This window comes from Notolepis coatsorum, assembly GCF_963971535.1.
Source record: "Notolepis coatsorum genome assembly, chromosome: 2".
NCBI lineage: Eukaryota > Metazoa > Chordata > Actinopteri > Aulopiformes > Paralepididae > Notolepis > Notolepis coatsorum.
Window position 1 is genome coordinate 19,021,557 of NC_140166.1, and position 20,597 is coordinate 19,042,153.

The window sequence follows — 20,597 nt, forward strand, 5'->3', positions numbered from 1 at the left end:
GCAGGCTTTAGAGCTGCCATAGCTTCTAAAATGTAAGGTGGGGGTATCAGGCTCAGCCCCTCCCTTCCAGCTGGAGTGAAACACGGAAGTTATCAAATGCAAGCGAAACGCACACTGTAGAGTCCTGGCTCTAGGCAGAATCACGAATAGTGGTTTAAGAGAAGATATTTATTGGCGGCTACGTCGCGTAGTGGGCAAGACGCTCGCCACGAATGCGGAGACGCTGGGCTCGCCTGTTCGAGCCCAGCGCTCCACATTGCTTTCGGTTTAGCTGGTCGTTCATACTAATACACATTGGCCGTATTAGGGGGTGGGAAACTGATGGGTGGGGATCGGGCGTTGTAGACAGCGACTCCTACAGGTCGGTTGGTGCGCCTGCGCAGTAGAATCAGGAAGTGTCGGGGGCAGCGTGAGCCTCCCACGCGTTACTCCTCAACACTGAGAGATCGAGCTGCGCAGGTGAAAAGATGCGACTGCTGTTACCTCAAGTACCGGAGGGGACTTGTGCTATGTATGACTTAGTCCACATTGCAGCCGGCTTGTGGGAGGCAAGAAACAGCGTTCGTGACAGGGGAGGGTTGAATTGGATGATACGAATTTGGGATGGGAGAAAATATAGAAAATGGGAGAAAAAGTGGATAAAAAAAAAAAAGAGAAGATATTTATATTTTGAACGTGATTCACTGCACATTAGTTAGATTACACGTTGGGCATGTTATGACTTTGAACGTCTACCATTTACACCGCAAAAGGCACATACAATTAACAATACGATGTGTCGATCATGAATATGCAAATCGACGGAATTTCATGGACGACTAGGGTGATGAATCATGAAAGATGTATGTTAGCCACCTACCTTTGGTGAAGTGATCTGTTTCCATGCTCCGAGACACTGGGTGTCGCGACGATGTGGGATCTCTGCAGCAATCCTCCCCCACTTACCTGGAATACACAACTCATTATTATTATTACAATTACTATATTATCTGCCTGGAATACACAACTATTATTATTATATTATGTGCCTGGAATACACAACTATTATTATTATTATAATTACTATATTATCTGCCTGGAATACACAACTACTATTATTATTATCATTATTATATTATCTGCCTGGAATACACAAAACAACTATTATTTGTATTCTTTTATTTTTTAAACTTAAGTTTTTATTAACATTTATAGACAAACAACACTTATACAATGCCTACAATGACATCAATACCATAACAGTACATTAACATCAGCCCCTTGAATTTGGCTGCGTTCAGCCTCCCAGACCCCCATGAGAGGGACCCCCCCCCCCTCCCGCCATCCACCCCTAGAAACCGGGCTCCCCCACATCCGAGGTCCGTCCCACGTGGGACCGAGCACTCAGCGACACGGGTCCCTTGAATTTAATTGGGCCAGGCTCAGTGGAGGGGCGAGGGGTGGTACTCCCCCCCCCCCCACCGAGCCAAGCCCGCTACCTCCCATGTCACCAAGCACCCCACCCCCCGCACAACAAACCCACGAGACCCCACTCTCCCGGGCCAAACCGCGGAAACGATGCCCCCCCCCCCCCCCCCCTGTAGGGCTGACCCCTATTAGTCGATTAGTCGACTAATCGGTCGAAAGGAGCCGTAGTCGACTGGCCAACCTCTTAGTCGAATATATAAATAAAAAAATATTTATAATTTTTTTTTATCATTCTTTCCAAAAGAAAAGAGGCCTTGTAGAATAACTACTTTCCAAAAGAATAGATTGTCCAATACGTCGGATTCCAATAGGCTGTACTTTATATAGAACCTTCAGCGCACATTACATTACAGTTGAGTTCTAATCAGTTTCATTCATAAAACGCTCTCTGCCGTCGGCAACTCAATCACCCTAAAAGGACGCAGCTGGTAGCAGGTGCAAGGCATCCTGGGACTTGTATTTCTACTAACGTGGCGACTAATGTAAATAATAGTATCTCTGACTAGAATAAACACTCTTCCACTTCCACTTCTTCATTCAAAGGTAAACAATAATCGATATGAACATATATGAAATATAACTCATAATCATTAACCTGGCCTATTAAGTTACAACAGGCCTAGAAGCGTGGCTAACGCTAATGGCACGCATACCAGAGGCTAACTGCCTATGAAAACAGGCACAGAGGCACTGAAAGAGGATTTCACCCATCTAATGAACACACTAGACTAGACAAATATCAAGATGTATCCATCAGTGGACCAATTGCATGCTTTTGCAGAGGACAAGAAGCCTTCAGTCGACTCCTTCAGACATTAAGCACCCCCCACAGCCCAAATGGAATGATACAAAAATATATATATATATATAAAATATTATACTTAAAAAAAAAAAAGTCTAACGGCAAATTCTGGCCATCCAAATCCTTAGTCGGGGACAGCCCTACCCCCCTGACATTCCCCCCTGTGAGCTAAGTCCGTAGAACTCCCCCATATCCTAGGCCGATGCACGCGTAGTCGGGCCCCCAGCGACACGGGTCCCTTGAATTAATTGGGACAGGCCCAGCAGAGGAGAGGGACAGATTCTTCCCCCCCACGAGCCAAGCCTGCTACCTCCCATGCCACCGAGAGCCCCACCCCACGCCCACCGACCCCGCAACATACAGGACCCCACTGGGCCAAGCTCAGCCGCTCTGACCCCGACAAGAGAAACCCCTCCCTCCCGCCCTCCTCCCTGAGAAACAGAGCACCCCCATATCCTGGTCCACCATGCGCAGAGCCGAGCACCCAGCCCCCCGGCCCACGAGAACCCCAAGCCCAGGCCCGCAGAAGGCCTAAGCACCACGCCCCAATGGTCCCCCGACCCCCCGCGACTCCAAGCCCGGTGCCCCCCCGGCCCGGTGACCATACCGCCCGGGCCACGGCGGCCGAGGGCCCCAGGAACCCCCCCCCCCCCCCCCCCCCCCCCATTCTGATCCCACAACACGCAAGGCCCCCCCTCCCCCGGGTCGAACCGCCGGAACGATGGCCCCTCCCCCCGGCATTCCCCCCCACCGAACTCAGCTAGCCGAACTCTGTACCTCCCATGTCACTGATATCACTATATACACTTGTGAAAAAATAGCACTGACAACACAATAAGAAAAAATTATAAAATAAGCCATATGTTTAGCACTCTTTCCCCCGTTGGCGGTTTGTAGGGGAATCAGCTCTCCTGTTGAAGAAGCCCCCCCCCCAAAGGAGATTCTCCAAGCCTCTCTTCTTGTCCAACATTTTGAATTCTTGTCCTTCACAATTGTCCATGTGCACATTCAAAGCAACTGCTATTCTAACATAACTCAGAGAAAAAAAAATAAAGACAATTGGCACTTCCCAGGTAATTCTTTTTAACCCCGTTTAACCCCCGTTGGCGGGCTGGAGGGGTAAGACTCTCCTGGAGAGGGCCCCTCCTATAACGACGGAGATTCCCCAATGGGGATTCTCCAATGTCCCTATTATTGTCCAACATTTTCGTAAATTTTTTATCTTTCATAGATAGTACAGTTCCAGAGCTCCCGGTCAGGTCTCCGAATGTTTTTCCCCATGTTCCCCGCCGTCTTAGTTGTGCGTCATGTGTGTTAGTGTCTACAGTTTAGTCTAGTACATGTTATTTATATTATATGTCCCGAGTCAAGTCCCAATTTTCCCAACTAATGTGTTTACCTTGTCTGTATTCCCAGTGGTCTGTGTGTTATCTGCAGTGTGTCTCGATTCATAACATCGATTCACTATCAAATAATATGTATATGTGGTATTGAATCTTGGTCATTGTGTGTGACCTCAGTGCTCGAGTCCCGTTTGGTGTGCGAGATCTCGTTTTGAGTCCTGGCTGGTCTGGTTGATCTCGGCGCTTGGCTCCCGGTTGGTGTGTGTGGCCTCAATGCTCGCATCCTGGCCGGCCTGGGCGACCTCCGTGCTTGCCTCCCGGACGGTCCGGCCGACCTCGGTGCCCGAGTCCCGGTTGGTCCGGTTGTATCCAGCATCTCTTTGTCCCTCTTTTGGGGGTTGTCCGTTCCACTCCTCCCGAACTAGCCTCCATGCTCCTCTGAATATTCTGTATTGCATCGAGTCCAGTCTGCGTGTTGGTTTGCACGTTAGCATCGTTAGCATTCTGTATTGCTTCTAGCCTGATCCGGATGCTAGCTTGCATATTCTTCGTGTTAGCTTCCATGTTAGCTTGTAGCTTCGTCTCCAGCTTCGCTGCTGTCTAACGTTTTTATTTCTTTTGAATTAGCCTCCATGTTCCTCTGAATATTCTGTATTGCTTCGAGTCCAGCCTGCGTGTTGATTTGCATGTTAGCATCCTGTATTGCTTCTAGCCTGATCTGAATGCTAACTTACATATTTATCGTGTTAGCTTCCATGTTAGCTTGTAGCTCCGTCTCCAGCCAGACCTCGCTGTGGCCTAACGTTATACTTGCTGCGTCATCTCCTCGTGTTGTACCTCTCCCTTAGTCGTATTTTCTTTGTCGGGGGTCACTCTTCTCGCACTTCTCCTCGAGTTTTGTGCACTGGGTCTTGTCATCTTTCTTTTATCTTCGAGTTGTTGCTTTTTATCGTGTTTTATAACTTTTTATTACCTTTCTTGAATTTTGGACCGGGAGCTGTGTTCTGCAGCTGCTCACCCACTCCCCGCCAAACCGGAAGCCATTTATTTGTATTATAAGTAAATTACATTATTATCTAATAATGATTCATTATCATCATTATTAACACAACTATAATAATCATTATTTTAATTATTACCTGCCTGGAATACACAACTATTATTATTATTATTAGTAGTAGTAGTAGTAGTAGTAGTAGTAGTAGTAGTAGTAGTAGTAGTAGTAGTAGTAGTAGTAGTAGTAGTAGTAGTAGTAGTAGTAGTACATTTACATTTACATTTAGTCATTTAGCTGACGCTTTTATCCAAAGCGACTTACAAGTTCTGTACGACAAGCCATCAGGAAGAGCACAACTCTATCAGCTGAGTAACAATGTTCATCAAAGTGTTGAGTGCTACAGTGTAGGTTAGTTTATTAGGACAAGTGCATGACAGTATGGTTAGTTAGGGTTAGATTTTTTTTTTTTTTTTTTTTTTTCAGATAATGGTTGAAGAAGTGAGTCTTTAGTCGACGGCGAAAGATTGGACGTGTTTCGGCTGTCCTAACTGGGGTGGGTAGTTCATTCCACCATTGTGGGGCAAGGACTGAGAATAGGCGACTTCTCTTTGATGACCCTCCCGGAGCTTGGATAGGAGTAGGTCTGAGGCGGCCAGAAGATGCAGAGCGTAGGGGTCTTGAGGGTGTGTAGTTAGAGACCATTGACCGGAGGTAGGCGGGAGCAGTTCCCTTTGCCGCACGGTATGCTAGGTCAAGGGCCTTGAAGCGGATTCGTGCAGCAATGGGGAGCCAGTGCAGGTCCCTAAGAAGTGGGGTGACATGGGCCGACTTCGGTAGGTTTGAGATCAGGCGGGCCGCTGCGTTCTGAATGAGTTGAAGAGGCTTAGTGGCAGTGGCCGGGGGGAGTAGTAGTAGTAGTAGTAGTAGTAGTAGTAGTAGTAGTAGTAGTAGTAGTAGTAGTAGTAGTAGTAGTAGTAGTAGTAGTAGTAGTAGTAGTAGTAGTAGTAGTAGTAGTAGTAGTAGTAGTAGTGGGGCGGCGTGGCTCAGGGGTAGAGCGGGTCATCCAATGATCGAAGGGTTGGTGGTTCGAATCCCGCTCAAGCCCATGACCATCCCACTGCCGTTGTGTCCTTGGGCAATACACTTAACCTACTTGCCTCGTATGAATGTGTATGCATGTGAATGAATGTTGGTGGTGGTCGGAGGGGCCGTAGGCGATGATTATTCGCCACGCTTCCGTGAGTCTGCCTCAGGGCAGCTCTGGCTGCAATTGTAGCTTACCACCACTGGTATGACTGTGTATGAACGAATAATGGACTCTGTAAGCGCTCTGGGGTCACTGGGGTGTCATGAAGAGCGCTATATAAATCCAATCCATTATTATTATTATTATTAGTAGTAGTAGTAGTAGTAGTAGTAGTAGTAGTAGTAGTATATTATCTGCCTGGAATACACAACTACTATTATCATTACAACTATTATCTGCCTGAAATACATAATAATAATTAGGGGTCCAACCAGCGAATGGTCTGAAGGACCAACACCTTGACATCCACATTGAGGAATAATGGTCTGAAGGACCAACACCTTGACATCCACATTGAGAAGGAATAATGGTCTGAAGGACCCACAGGAAGTTTCTTAACACTTTGGACGCCAGACCCGATGATAGTCGGGTTAACTTGGGCGCCAAACCCCCAAGTATAGTATAGTCGGGTTTTCATCGTTATTTCTTTTATTCGATATTTTCATTCATTACAGGCACACGGACATCTGGGTTAATATGGGGAATCATTCTGAGAATGCCAATGGGCAATACCGGCCGCATCCACCTAGGTGGCAGTATCGAGCACCCTTTGAAACATGATATCTTGGCCTGTGGGTTGATCAGAGATCTCCGGTCGGATTTCTATTGGTCGAGCAAGGGGACCGGTTGTCCCGATGGGATTGAGAAGCGTGAATTGCTCCCGGTCCATGATGTGTGGCGGATTATGTTGGAGACACGACATACCAATACTGGGACTCACAATCAGATAATTGGAATATTCTTTTTGGGGTACATCCTAGTGAAGGTAAGGCCTATATGGTATCAATCCTGCTGTGATCCAACCATGATTTCACTTCGATCACAATATATGTGTATTTTACTCCACGTGTGCCGTTGGTGACGATCAACGCTTCAAAAAACGTATTTAATCTATTGAATAACGACCTGTTGAATGTAACTACAGTTCAACACACACACACACACACACACACAGTAAGCTATGGGCTCGTGTTGCTACACGGACCTGTTTGTATGTTGCACGGTACCTACTAGTAAACACAGTCAACCCTCCGTCTCTTATTATATGTGAACTAAAGAGTACAAGGTTTACACAACAGCCCCCACCCCTTGTTTTATTGTATTTGTACCTGTACTACCTGCTGTCAGCTGTTTATCTCTCTCTGTGAGCTTGATTAGCTAGCGTTAGCTCACGTTAGCTAGCATTAGCTCCGCGGCTAATCTTAGCTCACCCTGAACTAAATCAAGGACTAGGTTCTAAAGCATTAGAGTAGTTTTCACTGCACATAGAAGTAGCCAAACAGCGGGAGCATTTCGGGAGCATATGGTCAAAATCCAGGCAATTTCGAGCCCTTAAGGAATCAAATAGAGTCTGCCATGGCTACATGCTAACGCTAACGTTATTGTTTTGAAACGGTCGGGAAAACCTGGCAGCGATAAGGGAATCGAAAGTCACAGGAGGCACGCGATTCCAGGCATCGGACAAGTAGGAACCGTTCCCAACTATTCCCATCCCTACCATGCTCTAAGACAAACTCTAACCTTAACCAACTTCGAAGAGTGCCTAAGCTTAACCAGTGTAGAAACTTGCCGTCCCACGATTGCCGCTCATGTCAGCGCAAAACGGGAACCCGGAAACACGGATGCGTTGTAAAAAGGCGTCAAGCACCCCCCCCCCCACCCTTTCATGCATTCTTGATGAAACATAATACCAATAATATAGATGTGATTTCAAAATAGTAGCGTGTACAGGCGAGAAATGGCAACGTTTTAGTGAATTGCACGTATTGCTGCATAGCGTCGTTTTCTGGGATTAGACAGGATTATTCTAAAACTATAGTCATATTCACCACGGTATAAAACGGGAATGTATTGATGAAAAAAATATTTCTTTAACACATATTGAACGATAGATAGTCGATGTCAAATGGGCCATAGTATTGTATCCATAGCTATAATATAGAATATAGTTATAGCCCTGCAAACACCGCCACGTATTCCTATACTTTAGAGCGTCGCGCTTTTAACAACACATCATGCATATCGCTGCGGCGTCCAAGTGTTAACACAATCTGCGCCAACAACGTTTATATACGTGTTTGCTCGACAACCGTTGAACGCCAACCACGTATACATTATTTGGTGCGTTTTTCTTTTTTTCGATTTTTATATTCTATTCAATGTCACGGACCTGTATATTGCCGCTAAAAGGCATACTGGGACCCCGAGGGTGCAGTACCGGCCAGATCCAGCTAGGTGGCAGTATCAAGAGTGCAGTAACCCCTGTTCCAGACCGTGTGTTACATTTAAATCCCTCCGGGCGCTAAATTTAGATGGAGCCGAGTAAATCGCTTCATCCGATCACTTCGAAACGCATCTGGCACACTCGATCCATAAATTGTGCCAAATTATGTCCGGGAACAGATGGACACCAATACTGGAAATCGCGATCAGACAATTGGAATATTCTTTTTGGAATACCCCCGACCAAAGGACTATCTGACATCAATTTCAGCTTGATCCAACAATGTTTTCATATCGATCCAACTGATCAGCGTCTGTAGTGTTCAACACAAATGCCGTTACTGGCCATCAAAGCATACAAAAATGACCCCCCCCCCCTTTCATGCATTCATGATGAAACATAATACCTATTCATTTGATTTGGAAATAGTAGCGTGTCCAGGCAAGAAACGCCAACGCTTATAGTAGAATACACGTAGCGCCCTATAACTAAGCCTTTCAGGAATTATCCCGGATCACTCCTAAACTATACTTATATTCACCACGGGATAACACGCAAACGTATGCATGAAGAAATTATCTCTTTTTTGCATGTTCGACGGAAGAAAGTCACTGTCAAATTACTATAGTATTGTCTCCATAGCTATAATATAGAATATAGATATAGCTCTACAAACAAGGTGACGCAGCCCTATATTTAAAGCGTGGCATATAGCTACAACGGGACCCGGCTAATCCCTGATGGTGAATGAGTTAAGGAGAGAGATTGATATGGCCTAAAAATGTAATCTTCGATTTTTTTCACACCACATCCGATTTACGATTTTAATAGATTTCTTTTCTCTTAAAAACTAGAAACTCCAAGGAAATCATTCAAATAAGCTTTGTTTTTATTTGACATAAAAAAGTTATCAAACCAAGATGAATTTCCCTATTTGGATTGAAGTGCAAACCTAACTTTCACCAATCTTCACTTAATTTTTTTTTAAATTATATATAAGGTCTCTCTTAATCAAACAAAGATGAATTGGGATTAATAGTGCAATAACTAGCTTTTTCACCAAACTTCACTTAAAACAAATAAAAGGTGCCTCTTGATCATCAAACAAGAATGAATTTCCCTATTGGGATTAATAAAGTGCAAATCTAACTTTCACCAAACATCACTTTTTGTCAAATAAAAGGTGACTTTTACTGCCAACGACGATTATACTCGTTATTGGCCGCCAATCGTTTTATTTTTTTTGTGACAATTATTAAAATACATTACATGTTACAACAAGTCATGCATCCTAAAATTATCAAAGATAGCACAAAAAAGTCACAGACTTATTTCCATTGTGGTCCTTGGTCTCAGCAGCACATGGTAATATGTGTAATACATGTTTATGTAAATACCATCAGCCTACAGTATATTGCTAAAAATAGAATTAAAAAGTAAAATACAACATTATTAATAAAATATACAAATATAATATACAAAATTTACAGACACTAAGACTACACTACATTAAAAACAAGAACCTTCCTTAGTTACTCTGGGACATTTTCTAGGAGCCATTTCCTAACGTTCACCTTGAAACTATACATAAAAAATATATGTATATATAAAAAAGATTTTCTTAAAAGTTAACACTATGATCGCCGATGACGAGTTTACACGTCATTCCTAGCCATGCTCATTCTGCCAAAGACGCCATAACTCGTCTTTGATATCAATATTTCAAAAATCTGTGATCGGAATCATATTTCCCCTTCGGAGCCCTGAGACACACTGCTGATCTCCTCTCAACTCTCTAGCGGTTCAAGAGCGCCATCTGGTGGCCGATCGAAACCGGAAATCAACCTTTGACCCGGCAGGGCTCACTCCATATGTGGTCCGGGCACTCACTAATGTTAGAGAGACTCCGTCTTCACACAGTGAACATCGATCGGTGGAAATAACTTGTAAAAACAACATGATTTGGACATATATACTATTATACAACCTGGAAATAGATCGGGCATTTCTCCATCCCATAATAGAAAAAATTCTGTTCCACGATCATCGGCGCGAGGAAGCCACGGTGAGTTTCAACATTATATTCTAACATCTTCTATACTAACTGCTATGATGAACATATGACCCACATTAGATGAATGGTATAACGTTGCCCACGGAATTATAAACGCCCCCTCGCCCATCCGGTCAACATCAGATGACGTGTAGTAACTCCTAGAACCACGTCCAGTTGACATTTTTTATCTCGCACAGATTCCTACCAAACTGTATTTGATCATCAATATAATGCATTTGGAGCTATAAATCACGTTCTGGAGAAAGCTGCAGAAAAAGATAAAAACATACTTATACTTTAGACCATATTTTAGTATGAATATGTGAATGAAAAAGTTTAACGTTGATACACCCTGAACAATACATATAGGACATTGAATGGGCCATAATAATGGCAATCTAGCAATAGAATTTAAAAGGTTATAGCCCTGCAAAGAAGGGGAACTTCTCCATAGACAAATAGAGCTGGCAAGGGATGGTAAATCATGAATTTTAATGATGGCGATCAAAGTGTTAATCGTGAGTTAAAAAAAATAGTGGCGTTAATAGAATCGGGCGATAACGCGTTAATACTGCGTTAACTTTGACAGCCTTAGTATATATATATATATGGTATATTGTAAATGGGGTACACTGGGGTAAATAAGACTATAATGACTTTCCCTGGTCTGCATCCCCCTAACAATTGTGTGTATTGAGGCGTACTGCATTGTACCCATTCTGCAATCTGTTAATACGATTTTCAATCAATATATTTCATGCTGGCTCGCACCCTGCATCACCTGTTTGAACAAGGTGAAGCGCCGCGGGGCCATGCAGTGTGTCCACACTCCCCACTCGTGTTATGTCACGACGACTGGGAATTATTGATTTAGATGGATATATATATATATATATATATATATATATATATATATATGGTATATCGTAAATGGGGTACACTGGGGTAAATAAGACTATAATGTCTTTCCCTGGTCTGCATCCCCCTAACAATTGTGTGTATTGAGGCGTACTGCATTGTACCCATTCTGCAATCTGTTGATACGATTTTCAATCAATATATCATGCTGGCTCGTGCCTTGCATCACCTGTTTTGAACAAGGTGAAGCACCGCAGGGCCATGCAGTGTGTCCACACTCCCCACTCGTGTTATGTCACGACAACGGGGAATTATGGATTTAGACATATATATATATATATATGTATATGGTATATTGTAAATATGATTTTCAATCAATATATCATGCTGGCTCGCGCCTTGTATCACCCGTTTTGAAAAAGGTGAAGCGCCACGGAGCCATGCAGTGTGTCCACACTTCCCACTCGTGTTATGTCACGACAACAGGGAATTATGGATTTAGGCATATATATATATATGGTAGATTGAAAACCATTTACCATGTCTGATGTGGTGCCAGACAATGGGTGCACCACGATTACCTTTTCTCCTAGGGGTTGAAAAGCTAGGTGGTAGGCATTTTTGCATGTATTTTTATCAACAGGGTTTTTAACTGACTGTTGTATGGTAGGTTTGTCCATTGACCCCCCACCGTCCTATTATTATTGTAATAGGATTTGAACCCGCTGCCTCCTGGCGTTTAGCCCAGAGAACTGCGAGCGGTGCCTATAGTTCCATCTTTTCTATTGAAGACTTGGAACTGACGTTACACGTGGCGGGAGTCCTTGAACGTGTGTTGTGATATGACGTTTTTAGTCATCTCCCCCATGGGAATATGCCTGATATGTTGCCCGACAGCGGGACGCCATGTTACCTCTCCTGTGGGGAGGTAAAATGGTGGCATGTCTTATGCCTTTTTCATCAGTGGGTCTTTTTTCAAAGAAAGTGACTGTGTCTGATGTGCTAAATTTGTTCAGTGACCCCACCGTCTCTATTATTTATAATGAGACTGAAGCCGCTGTTTCCTGTGGCGTTCAGCCCGGAGGCATGCAGGCGATGCTTGGTCCCATTTTTCAAATTGGAAAAATTGGACCGGCGTTATACCTACGGGGGTCCTTACAATCTATTCATATGTTGTGATATGACGTTCAGTCTTCTCGCTCTGGAGAAGGCCTGATGTGATGAGTCAAGCGGGACGCCGCGTTGCCACTCCTGCAGGGACGGTAGGTGGTGACATTTTGTGTCTCTCAGCTCAGCGGGTTTTTAACCTACTGAGTCTGTTCGTACATGCTGTGATATGATACTGTCTGGAGAGAGAAAACTCTCCAAGGGAGTGTTCTTTCTTTTTTTTTTTTTTTTACTTTTTCTCCTTATTTTTCAATTTTTCTCCCATCCCAATTTCGCCTCGCCAATTCTCCCGTCCCCCCTCGAACGTTGCTAGACTATGCCTCCCACTGGTCGGCTGCAGTGAGGACCAAGCCTTGCATCACGTGTCCCCTCCAGTACACGAGGAAGCAGCTGTCGCTAGGGATGGGTACCTTTCACATTTGAACCGATACCGGTACCGGTACCTGTGAATCGATACCGGTACCCAACGGTACCTTTTTTCGGTACTTTAGTCTCAAGAAATTTTATTTACCTACCTCAGTCGTAAAAAAAAGAATCCAAACTTCAAATAACTACAATTTCGACAGTTTTCGGCTTGTCATTGCTCCGACTGCTTTGTTGTTGAATCAAGTTAAATCCTAGGTAAGCATATATTGTGCGTGTGAACGTTGACATGAAAAGAAAAAAGTAAAAAAAAAAAAAAAAGTAAAAAAAAAAAATTATAAAAAATATTTTTTTTTTTTTTTTTTTCTATTTTTTTTCCGGTTTCTCACTTGATTCGATACTCGGTAGTACCGACGTGTTTCGGTTCGGTACCGCAAAAGTACCGAATTCGGTACCCATCCCTAGCTGTCGCATCTTTTCACCTGAACAGCGCGATCTCTCAGTGGCGAGGAGTAGCACGTGGGAGGCTCACGCTGGCCCCGATACTTCCTGATTCTGCTGTACAGGCGCACCAACCGACCTGTAGGAGTCGCTGTCCACAACGTCCGATCCCCACCCACCAGCTTTCCCACCCCTAACACTGGCAATTGTGTTAGTATGAACGACAAGCCAAGCTGGTAGCAACGCCGAGAGCTGTTTTCGATTCCCATCCCTAATGAAATGTCGGATATAAACTCTTCCTCCCCATGCATTTGAAATGTAAGAGACTGTGCCATCTGATTAGCACTACACTTGATTAAGCATACTAAAGTTGATGGATCTAAAACCATGTCTCGCACAAGGTTTACAGAAGCATGCGCATCCAAACGATAAATACTAGGTGCTGGACAGAAGAGCACACTTCCTCACACTAGAACATGCTCCCATGTTATTACTTTGCTTGAGTTGTGTGACGTTCCAAATTGAAATGAATAATAAAACAAATGGCTGCAACCATGTCCATGTCCAGACCTCTTACTTACAAAATCAGGTGTAACAAATGTGTGCAAATGCAGTATCACATTAATAACTGTCCTTTATGACATAAGCATTTATCACTGTATTATACTACAACTCTATACATACATCTGAGTAGTAATTAGCACTATTACTCAGTAGTACTAATTTATATATTTTACACAGAGTTTAATCACCTGTTCATTGTATATCACTATTGCACTTTACTGTTACATTTGCACTGTGGTTGGATGTCAAACTTCTTTAGGTTGTGTGTTGGAGGACATGGTGATTTGAGAGGACCGTGTTTTGAATATGGTGTAATACTTGCTTATAAACACACAATACGTTAATGCACAACAGACGAGAGAGAGCTTGACATGCATCGCTGTGGCAGAGGCTGGTGTTGTGCTTGTCGTCTTTCCTGTGACAAAATGGCATCCAAGGTAATAAAAAAAAGTCAACCAATGAACTAGATTCTTGACATTCATGACAGGTCTGTCTTGTCTCTCCCTCCATCCCAACAGGGGGGTAGTAGAGTGACTATACTGTGTATGTACTGTAGGTGTGACATTGGAATGCGGCTAAACCCCCACACACACAAACACACCATTGAAATGCTAATTGTTGGCGCAGCAGAACTGGAACACACTGATGCTTTTTTGGCTATGTCTCTCTCATTCATTAAAATCCTTAAGCTACTATCTATCCATGGGGCTGATTTGACTGTGAACTTTTTTAAAGGAGCATGTTTATCTGCTACACTCATGTACCTCAATTCCATTCCCCCCAAGGTTGAGAAGAAACCACAGTACGGGGAGATTGATTGATTGATTGAACAGTTTATTAACAGATTGCAGAATGGGTACAGTACAGTACAGCTCAATACATACAATTGTTAAGGGGATGCAGACCAGAGAAAGACTTTCGTCTTGTTTACATCAGGGTCCCCCATTTTCAATTGATCATAACATGACATACAGATAGACAGTACTGCTACATCTATGACATACCAGATTTGCAAATACAGTACTGTTTGTGATACGAAAAGAGTCCAGAAAAGAGAGTATATACATTTGACATAGAAACTGTACATTGGAGGAGGTTGGGGGGGGGGGGAGGTTGGGTAGGAGGAGTGGGTGGGGGACACTGTACAACTGAACAAGCAAAACTGTACATTGGAATATTGACTCCCTCCCCGCAGAACTCCGCACCGCCCCAACTCTGGACTCATTTAAAAAACTGCTCAAAACCCACCTCTTCAACTTGGCCTTCAACCCCTAACTTTCTCACTTTATATGTATATGTTGTGTCTGTCCACTATGTTTGTTAATTTGTCATCTCCCCCCCCCCCCCATGTAAAGCGACCTTGGGTCCTCCGAAAGGCGCTATATAAAACGAAGTTATTATTATTATTATACTTGGTCATTTACTGTACATTGGGGGGGGTTGTGTTAGGACATTTACAGGGGCCAGTTTAGAATTGCAGTCTCCCGTAGGTGTTTTTTGAGTGTTTTTGAAAGTGGGAAGTATTTTGACATGTACATGGGTACCTTGGTCGTGTAGTGTATCTTGTAGACCAGGCCCATTGCAAGTTGCGTCTACTCTAAGCCATCCTAGGTTGTCAAAGTGGGCAGGGGTGAGGTGGGTTCTAGGAGTAAGGTCAAGCAGTAGTCTGACCAGATTGTTTTGAGATGTTTGTAATTTTGTTTTTAGTGCCTTTGAGGTGCTTTGGTACCATGAGGTGCATGCATAGTCGTAGTACCCTTGAATGAGTGCTCCTGCCAGAGTCTTCAGGGTATTCTTGTTTACCAGAGACGAGATCCGGTACAAGAATCTAGTTCGTTGGTTGACTTTTTTTATTACATTGGATGCCATTTTGTCACAGGAAAGATTTGCCTCTAGGATGGAACCCAGGTAGGTAATATCTTCTTTCCTTGTGACCATATTGTCACCCACTGTAACTGAGAAGCCGTCGGTCTTGCTGAGTTTGTTATTTGAACCGAAGAGAATGGACTCTGTTTTGCCCATGTGTAATGATAGTTTGTTATCAGCGAGCCATATGCAGATTTTGCCTAGTTCTGAGCTGAGGGTTTTTTCAACCTGTAACTTGTTCTTCTAACGTGTGAGGGACCAACTCATCAAAAGATGTGCTAATAAACTATAAGTACTGTCCTCATGCCAATATGTGGATGGTATTCCAACATGCCTATTTCACCTGGCACCCTAGAAACACCACTGTGCAATTTTTAATCAACACAGTTCTATTTAGCTATTAATGGATTTGATCAAGGCAGGAGTTTAGTCAGTTTCAGTCAAGGTCATTCGTACTTCTCATCACAGTTAGGACAGTCGAAACCCGATCAATCTTTCGCCGTCGACTAAAAACACACTTCAATCAATATCTGAAATAAATATTAAATAAAAAGCCGGTCCTTGCAAGGGTTCCGGTGGGTCCCTATAGCAAAATCAGGAATAGTTGACCTTCACCATAAGAATAACTATTCTGACACAGGTTCCCCTCAACTACAGTATAGACTGTTAATAGATGACGGGACCTAAGATGGGTTTACACACTGTACCAGGAGAACTGTAGACCAGGAGTTGTGTTACAAGAGAAGTGATTCAAAACTAAAACTTTGTTTGTAATGACAGCTCAGTGATGTACCTGAACGCGTTCAATGAACGATCGTTCATGAACGCGTTCGTATTTTGGGCGAACTTGAACTGAACGTACTGTATATCCGCTAACTGAACGTAATTGAGAACGCGTTCATTCTCAACCCTGTGTAACGGAGTTCAAAAGTGCGTTCATTCTCAGCACTCTATTATAACGGCGTTCAAATATGTGCCATATTTCATCATGCATTTCAGCCGAATACTCAGTTAAAACACTGTAAACAGGCTTAAAGATTATGCGTAAAACCACCCGATCTGGCAACCAGCCTGTCACCCCCTGCTACGTCATCAGACTCCTCCTCACAACAAGCAGTGGAACAGGAATCTGCGCGCAGAAGCCGAGAGCTGCAGCAGCAGCAGCACTCGCTCAGTCACAGTCAGACTCTACCTCTAGACGTCGGCGTATGCATTTAAAAGAGTTTACAATTCAAACGATTTGATAAACTTCTACTTTCAGTCCGGAAATGCATTCTGATAAACTGAATTAAGGATAAGCCTCCATTTTTACAAATGTGGTATAGAGAGATCTTCGGTGTGCTCCTACCCCATGAAAGACACTGTGCAATGCATAGAGTCAACGACGCTTCCTTTCAGGAGGTGTGGGCCCCACTATTAGACTATTATCCTGCTGAAATGTATCGGATCCTTCTAAAGGCCCAGTGCCCCATTGTATGGACAAAATAAATATATGTATGTAATGTCTACATGTGAATGCGCTCGAGGCAAGTGCAATACTGTACAGTGCCTGTCTTGGTCTGCTTTCCTTTGTGCTTGTTTTTCTTTTTGTTTTGTTTTTGCTTGCTTATGGTGTGGATGATGGCATAGAGATGAACTGGAGGACCCCCCCCCCCCTTGTCCCAATGTGTGTTTTTGTAATGTAAGTAACTGTACGTGAAAAATCTATAATAAAAAATAAATAAAAAAATAACTAAAAAGAACTAAATTAGTTCATTTTTGAAACCATGAACATTAGTTAAACATTTTGAATTATGAACTATGAACTGAACTAGTTCATTTTAAAAATGTTGAACTGTGAACTGAACTAGTTCATGTAGAAAGTGAACTTTCCCAACACTGTGACAGCTTCAAGGATGCTTTCTGTATGATCACCCGCAGTATTCAGGTGTGATTTTGGCCCATCAGTATCCTTCTGACTCCCTGATCAGAAATGTTGCGAGGAGCACCAGTGCATGGCCGGTTGATGATGGAGTGATGTTGCTTCCACTTATGGATAATTCCCCCAATGGTGCTTACTGGAAGATTCTGAAGTTGTGAAATACGTCTTTAGTCAATTCTATTTTCATGATTTGCAACAATCGGTTTGTGAAGGTCTTGAGAGGCTAGCCCTTTGCTTTTACCCATCAGTTGATGTTTCTTGTGTGGCACCTTGGTAACAAACAAAAAAACATTTTATAGCCCATTAATATATTCTAACCCAGTTGACATTATTAGCACAGATAGGAGGTAGAGTTGCCTCCTAATTCGTTTTGGTTTTCAGCTAGTTCCTTGCCTTTCCTTGCTGTGGTGTACTGCTTTTTCTTAGTGTGTCCAATACTTTTTTCCTGTTTCATTCCACTTGATTACACATAACTTTATTTACATATGGACTTTAATGTTTAGATTTCTTGAGTTAATACAAACGTCTGGTGCAAATTTCGCTTGAATACGCTAATTGGAAATACATTGGAAACAATACTTATTTCCCCCATTGTACACTATAAGAAGTGCTTCTACTTTATTCACCTGCACTGCAGAGTATCACGTTAACAATCAAATGGCTAGCAAGCTCACCTGTGACATACTGTACAGTGCAAAATACAAGAGTACAATCTTAGTCAACTTTTATGAAAACAATACACAAGTTGGAACAGTTTGAACGTTTTATTAGTTTATTTACTGTCTTTCGAGTTTCAATGCATAATCCAGACAGTTGCATTCCAGATGAAAAACATAACGTTACTGAAATTAATAAGGAATGCAATGTTCGCTAGCTTACCAACGTATTTCATTCCCTGTAGCTGAGTACTGAGGCGGAAGTGACAATCTTTCAAAGTAAAAGAAAACAGCTTTTTGCGCGACGGATAAATGCAATTTCACGGAGAGAATATGTCTGGTGGCCATATAATACTGTATTATAGCTTACTTGAATGAACAATCTCCCTCCCCACTTTACCAGCGTATTTTAAATTCACAATAAAGTCTCTCTCAGTCTCGCGCCGTCCCAACGTTGACAGTGGCTCGTGTTATCGACACAAAGGCACAGTGATGAATGAGGAAGTCAATACTCAATAGACCGCCGCCGGTCGACTTTGCGCCTCCTGGCGGCATAAAACAGAACAGCAGCCTGAGTTCCTTAATTAATTAAAACGACGTGATATAACCGTGCGCGCGTCGCGGCAAAGTGTCCATGAAAACTAAATGCTTCATCTGTAGTTGGAAGTCAGTGCTTCCGGGTTCCGGGTGTTTGTGAACACTGCCGTTGGGAACCGGGCACGCCCCCGGATCTGTCAGAACGGCATGAAACGGCGTTTTCTATGCGTACAGATGGGGAAGAGGGTTTTTTGAAATGGGTTTCCCTCTTCCAGGCAGACAGTCGAGCTTTGCTCTTACTAAGGTATTGGTCAGCCTGTAGATCCCTGTAACCCCTGGGGGGCTATGTGAGAGGGCTTGTGTGGTTAGACGCGGCCGGAGACCCCCAATGGAGGGTAACGGAGCAGGCCTGTGGTCACAGGGGGGGGGGCCCCACCAGTGGGTGGGCCAGTAGAGTGCTGCTCTCGGGCGGTCAGTCGCTCTAGCGCCCCTGTGACTTACGGCCAAAAACGCACAGCCCCTGTCTGTTTTTATGGGGGGGCAGCTGCGTTGGGGGACGCAGGACTCATCCTGGCCGCGCCGGGCGGGGTCAGTCTTAACCTAGTGTCCACCAGGTGTCAGCCATGCTCTGCTGTGCTGGTCACCTGTGGGCCCCAGCATTCCTAGGAAGCTCACTGGCGGCTGCCTCAACAGGCCTGGCTCGGAGCTTCCGGTGTAAGAATGGGTGGGGCAGGCTTACCGTCACAGGGGGGGTTTCGGACAGCTGGTCCCCGTGGCACCCTCTGTGACTCATCGGTCAAGCACATGCGCACTCCCTCTCTCGATGCTCGGTAAGTAGCACGGTGGGGGGGTAGGACGCTGTCATGATCCGGGAGAGGACCTTGGTCCTCATCGGAACCTTTGGGGGGGTTCTGTCTCGCGGCCGTGGCCGGGGGTCACACCTCTAAAAAGAAGAGGTGCAGCCCTTGGAGCTGGAACCCCTTCTGCATCCCGCTGCCGGGCGGCTGGCGGGGTGCATGGTGAGGTAGACAGCGATTTCCCGCATGATCTACTCACTTTGTGCGTTTTTGGGTATGTGCGTCCCACTACGCATGGTCGGAGTCCTGCCCTCCGCTCCTCGTTAGGATGGGTGAGGGGGCCGGGACCTGTGCATCCGTCAGGGCTACGCATCCTGCTTCGCCGTTGTCCCATAGGCGGAAACAGAAAGCGATAGCCAATATGAAATATAATGAAGGTTATCCGATAACCCTAGTTATGATATTGGCGTAGCTTTCTGCTTTATAAGTAAAAAGATAAGCCCTGAGGACCCTTGGCTGTGTTGAAATTCAGACTCGGAAGGGGGAGTTGATCACCACACCAGGGCCCTCATTCATCAACGTGACGTAGAAAATGTTCTATTTCCATACTTAAGCACAGAATTTAGAATGTGTGCACGCACAAAAAAAACGGGATTCATCACACGTGCGTACACAGGTCCTATGCACACCTGTCATGATAAATATCACCTTGGTCCTACGCCGAGGCTCGTGCACACTTTCACGTATTTGCATACCAGAACCGCCCAGATTAACCATATACAGTAATGGAACACCCCCATGAAATGTGGAAAAGTGGACTAACCCAAGCGAACTCTGAGAGACTTCACTGAGAGCGAGATTGATCACCGAGGTCCGACCAACAACTTGAACGTATAATCTTCGGTGCGCCGGGAGCCAAGGATGTTGACTGACCCAGTCCTGCTACAGAACCAGCACATTGACAGAAATAAATGACAAGAGATGACCCGACATTAAGCACTGTAATGACTGAAATTAAATCAATTTCAGCACGCCAACTCTGCGCTCTACAATGCCTATTGTGTGCGCTCGTCATGAGCCTGTGGTTCTGATCAGAGTCATTATGGCTTCAGTGGATAACCCTGATCTACATTGTGATGTTTTAGATACCCCAGTAATAACATTACAATTGAATTAAATACAATTAGGCCTGAATGAGACTTTATCAGCCAAAATGCGCGTTTATTGATGGA

At 44.1% G+C, this 20,597-nt stretch overlaps 1 protein-coding gene across 1 annotated transcript in view; it reads right to left on the minus strand.

Moving 5' to 3' along the window:
* The window catches only part of snapc4 (small nuclear RNA activating complex, polypeptide 4), a 157,494-nt gene that overhangs the window by 63,680 nt on the left and 73,217 nt on the right, over positions 1-20,597 (minus strand). The window contains exon 9 of the mRNA XM_084307868.1: positions 860-945. Within this exon, the coding sequence (XP_084163994.1) occupies positions 860-945 (86 nt within the window). The remainder of the gene's footprint in view (positions 1-859; positions 946-20,597) is intronic.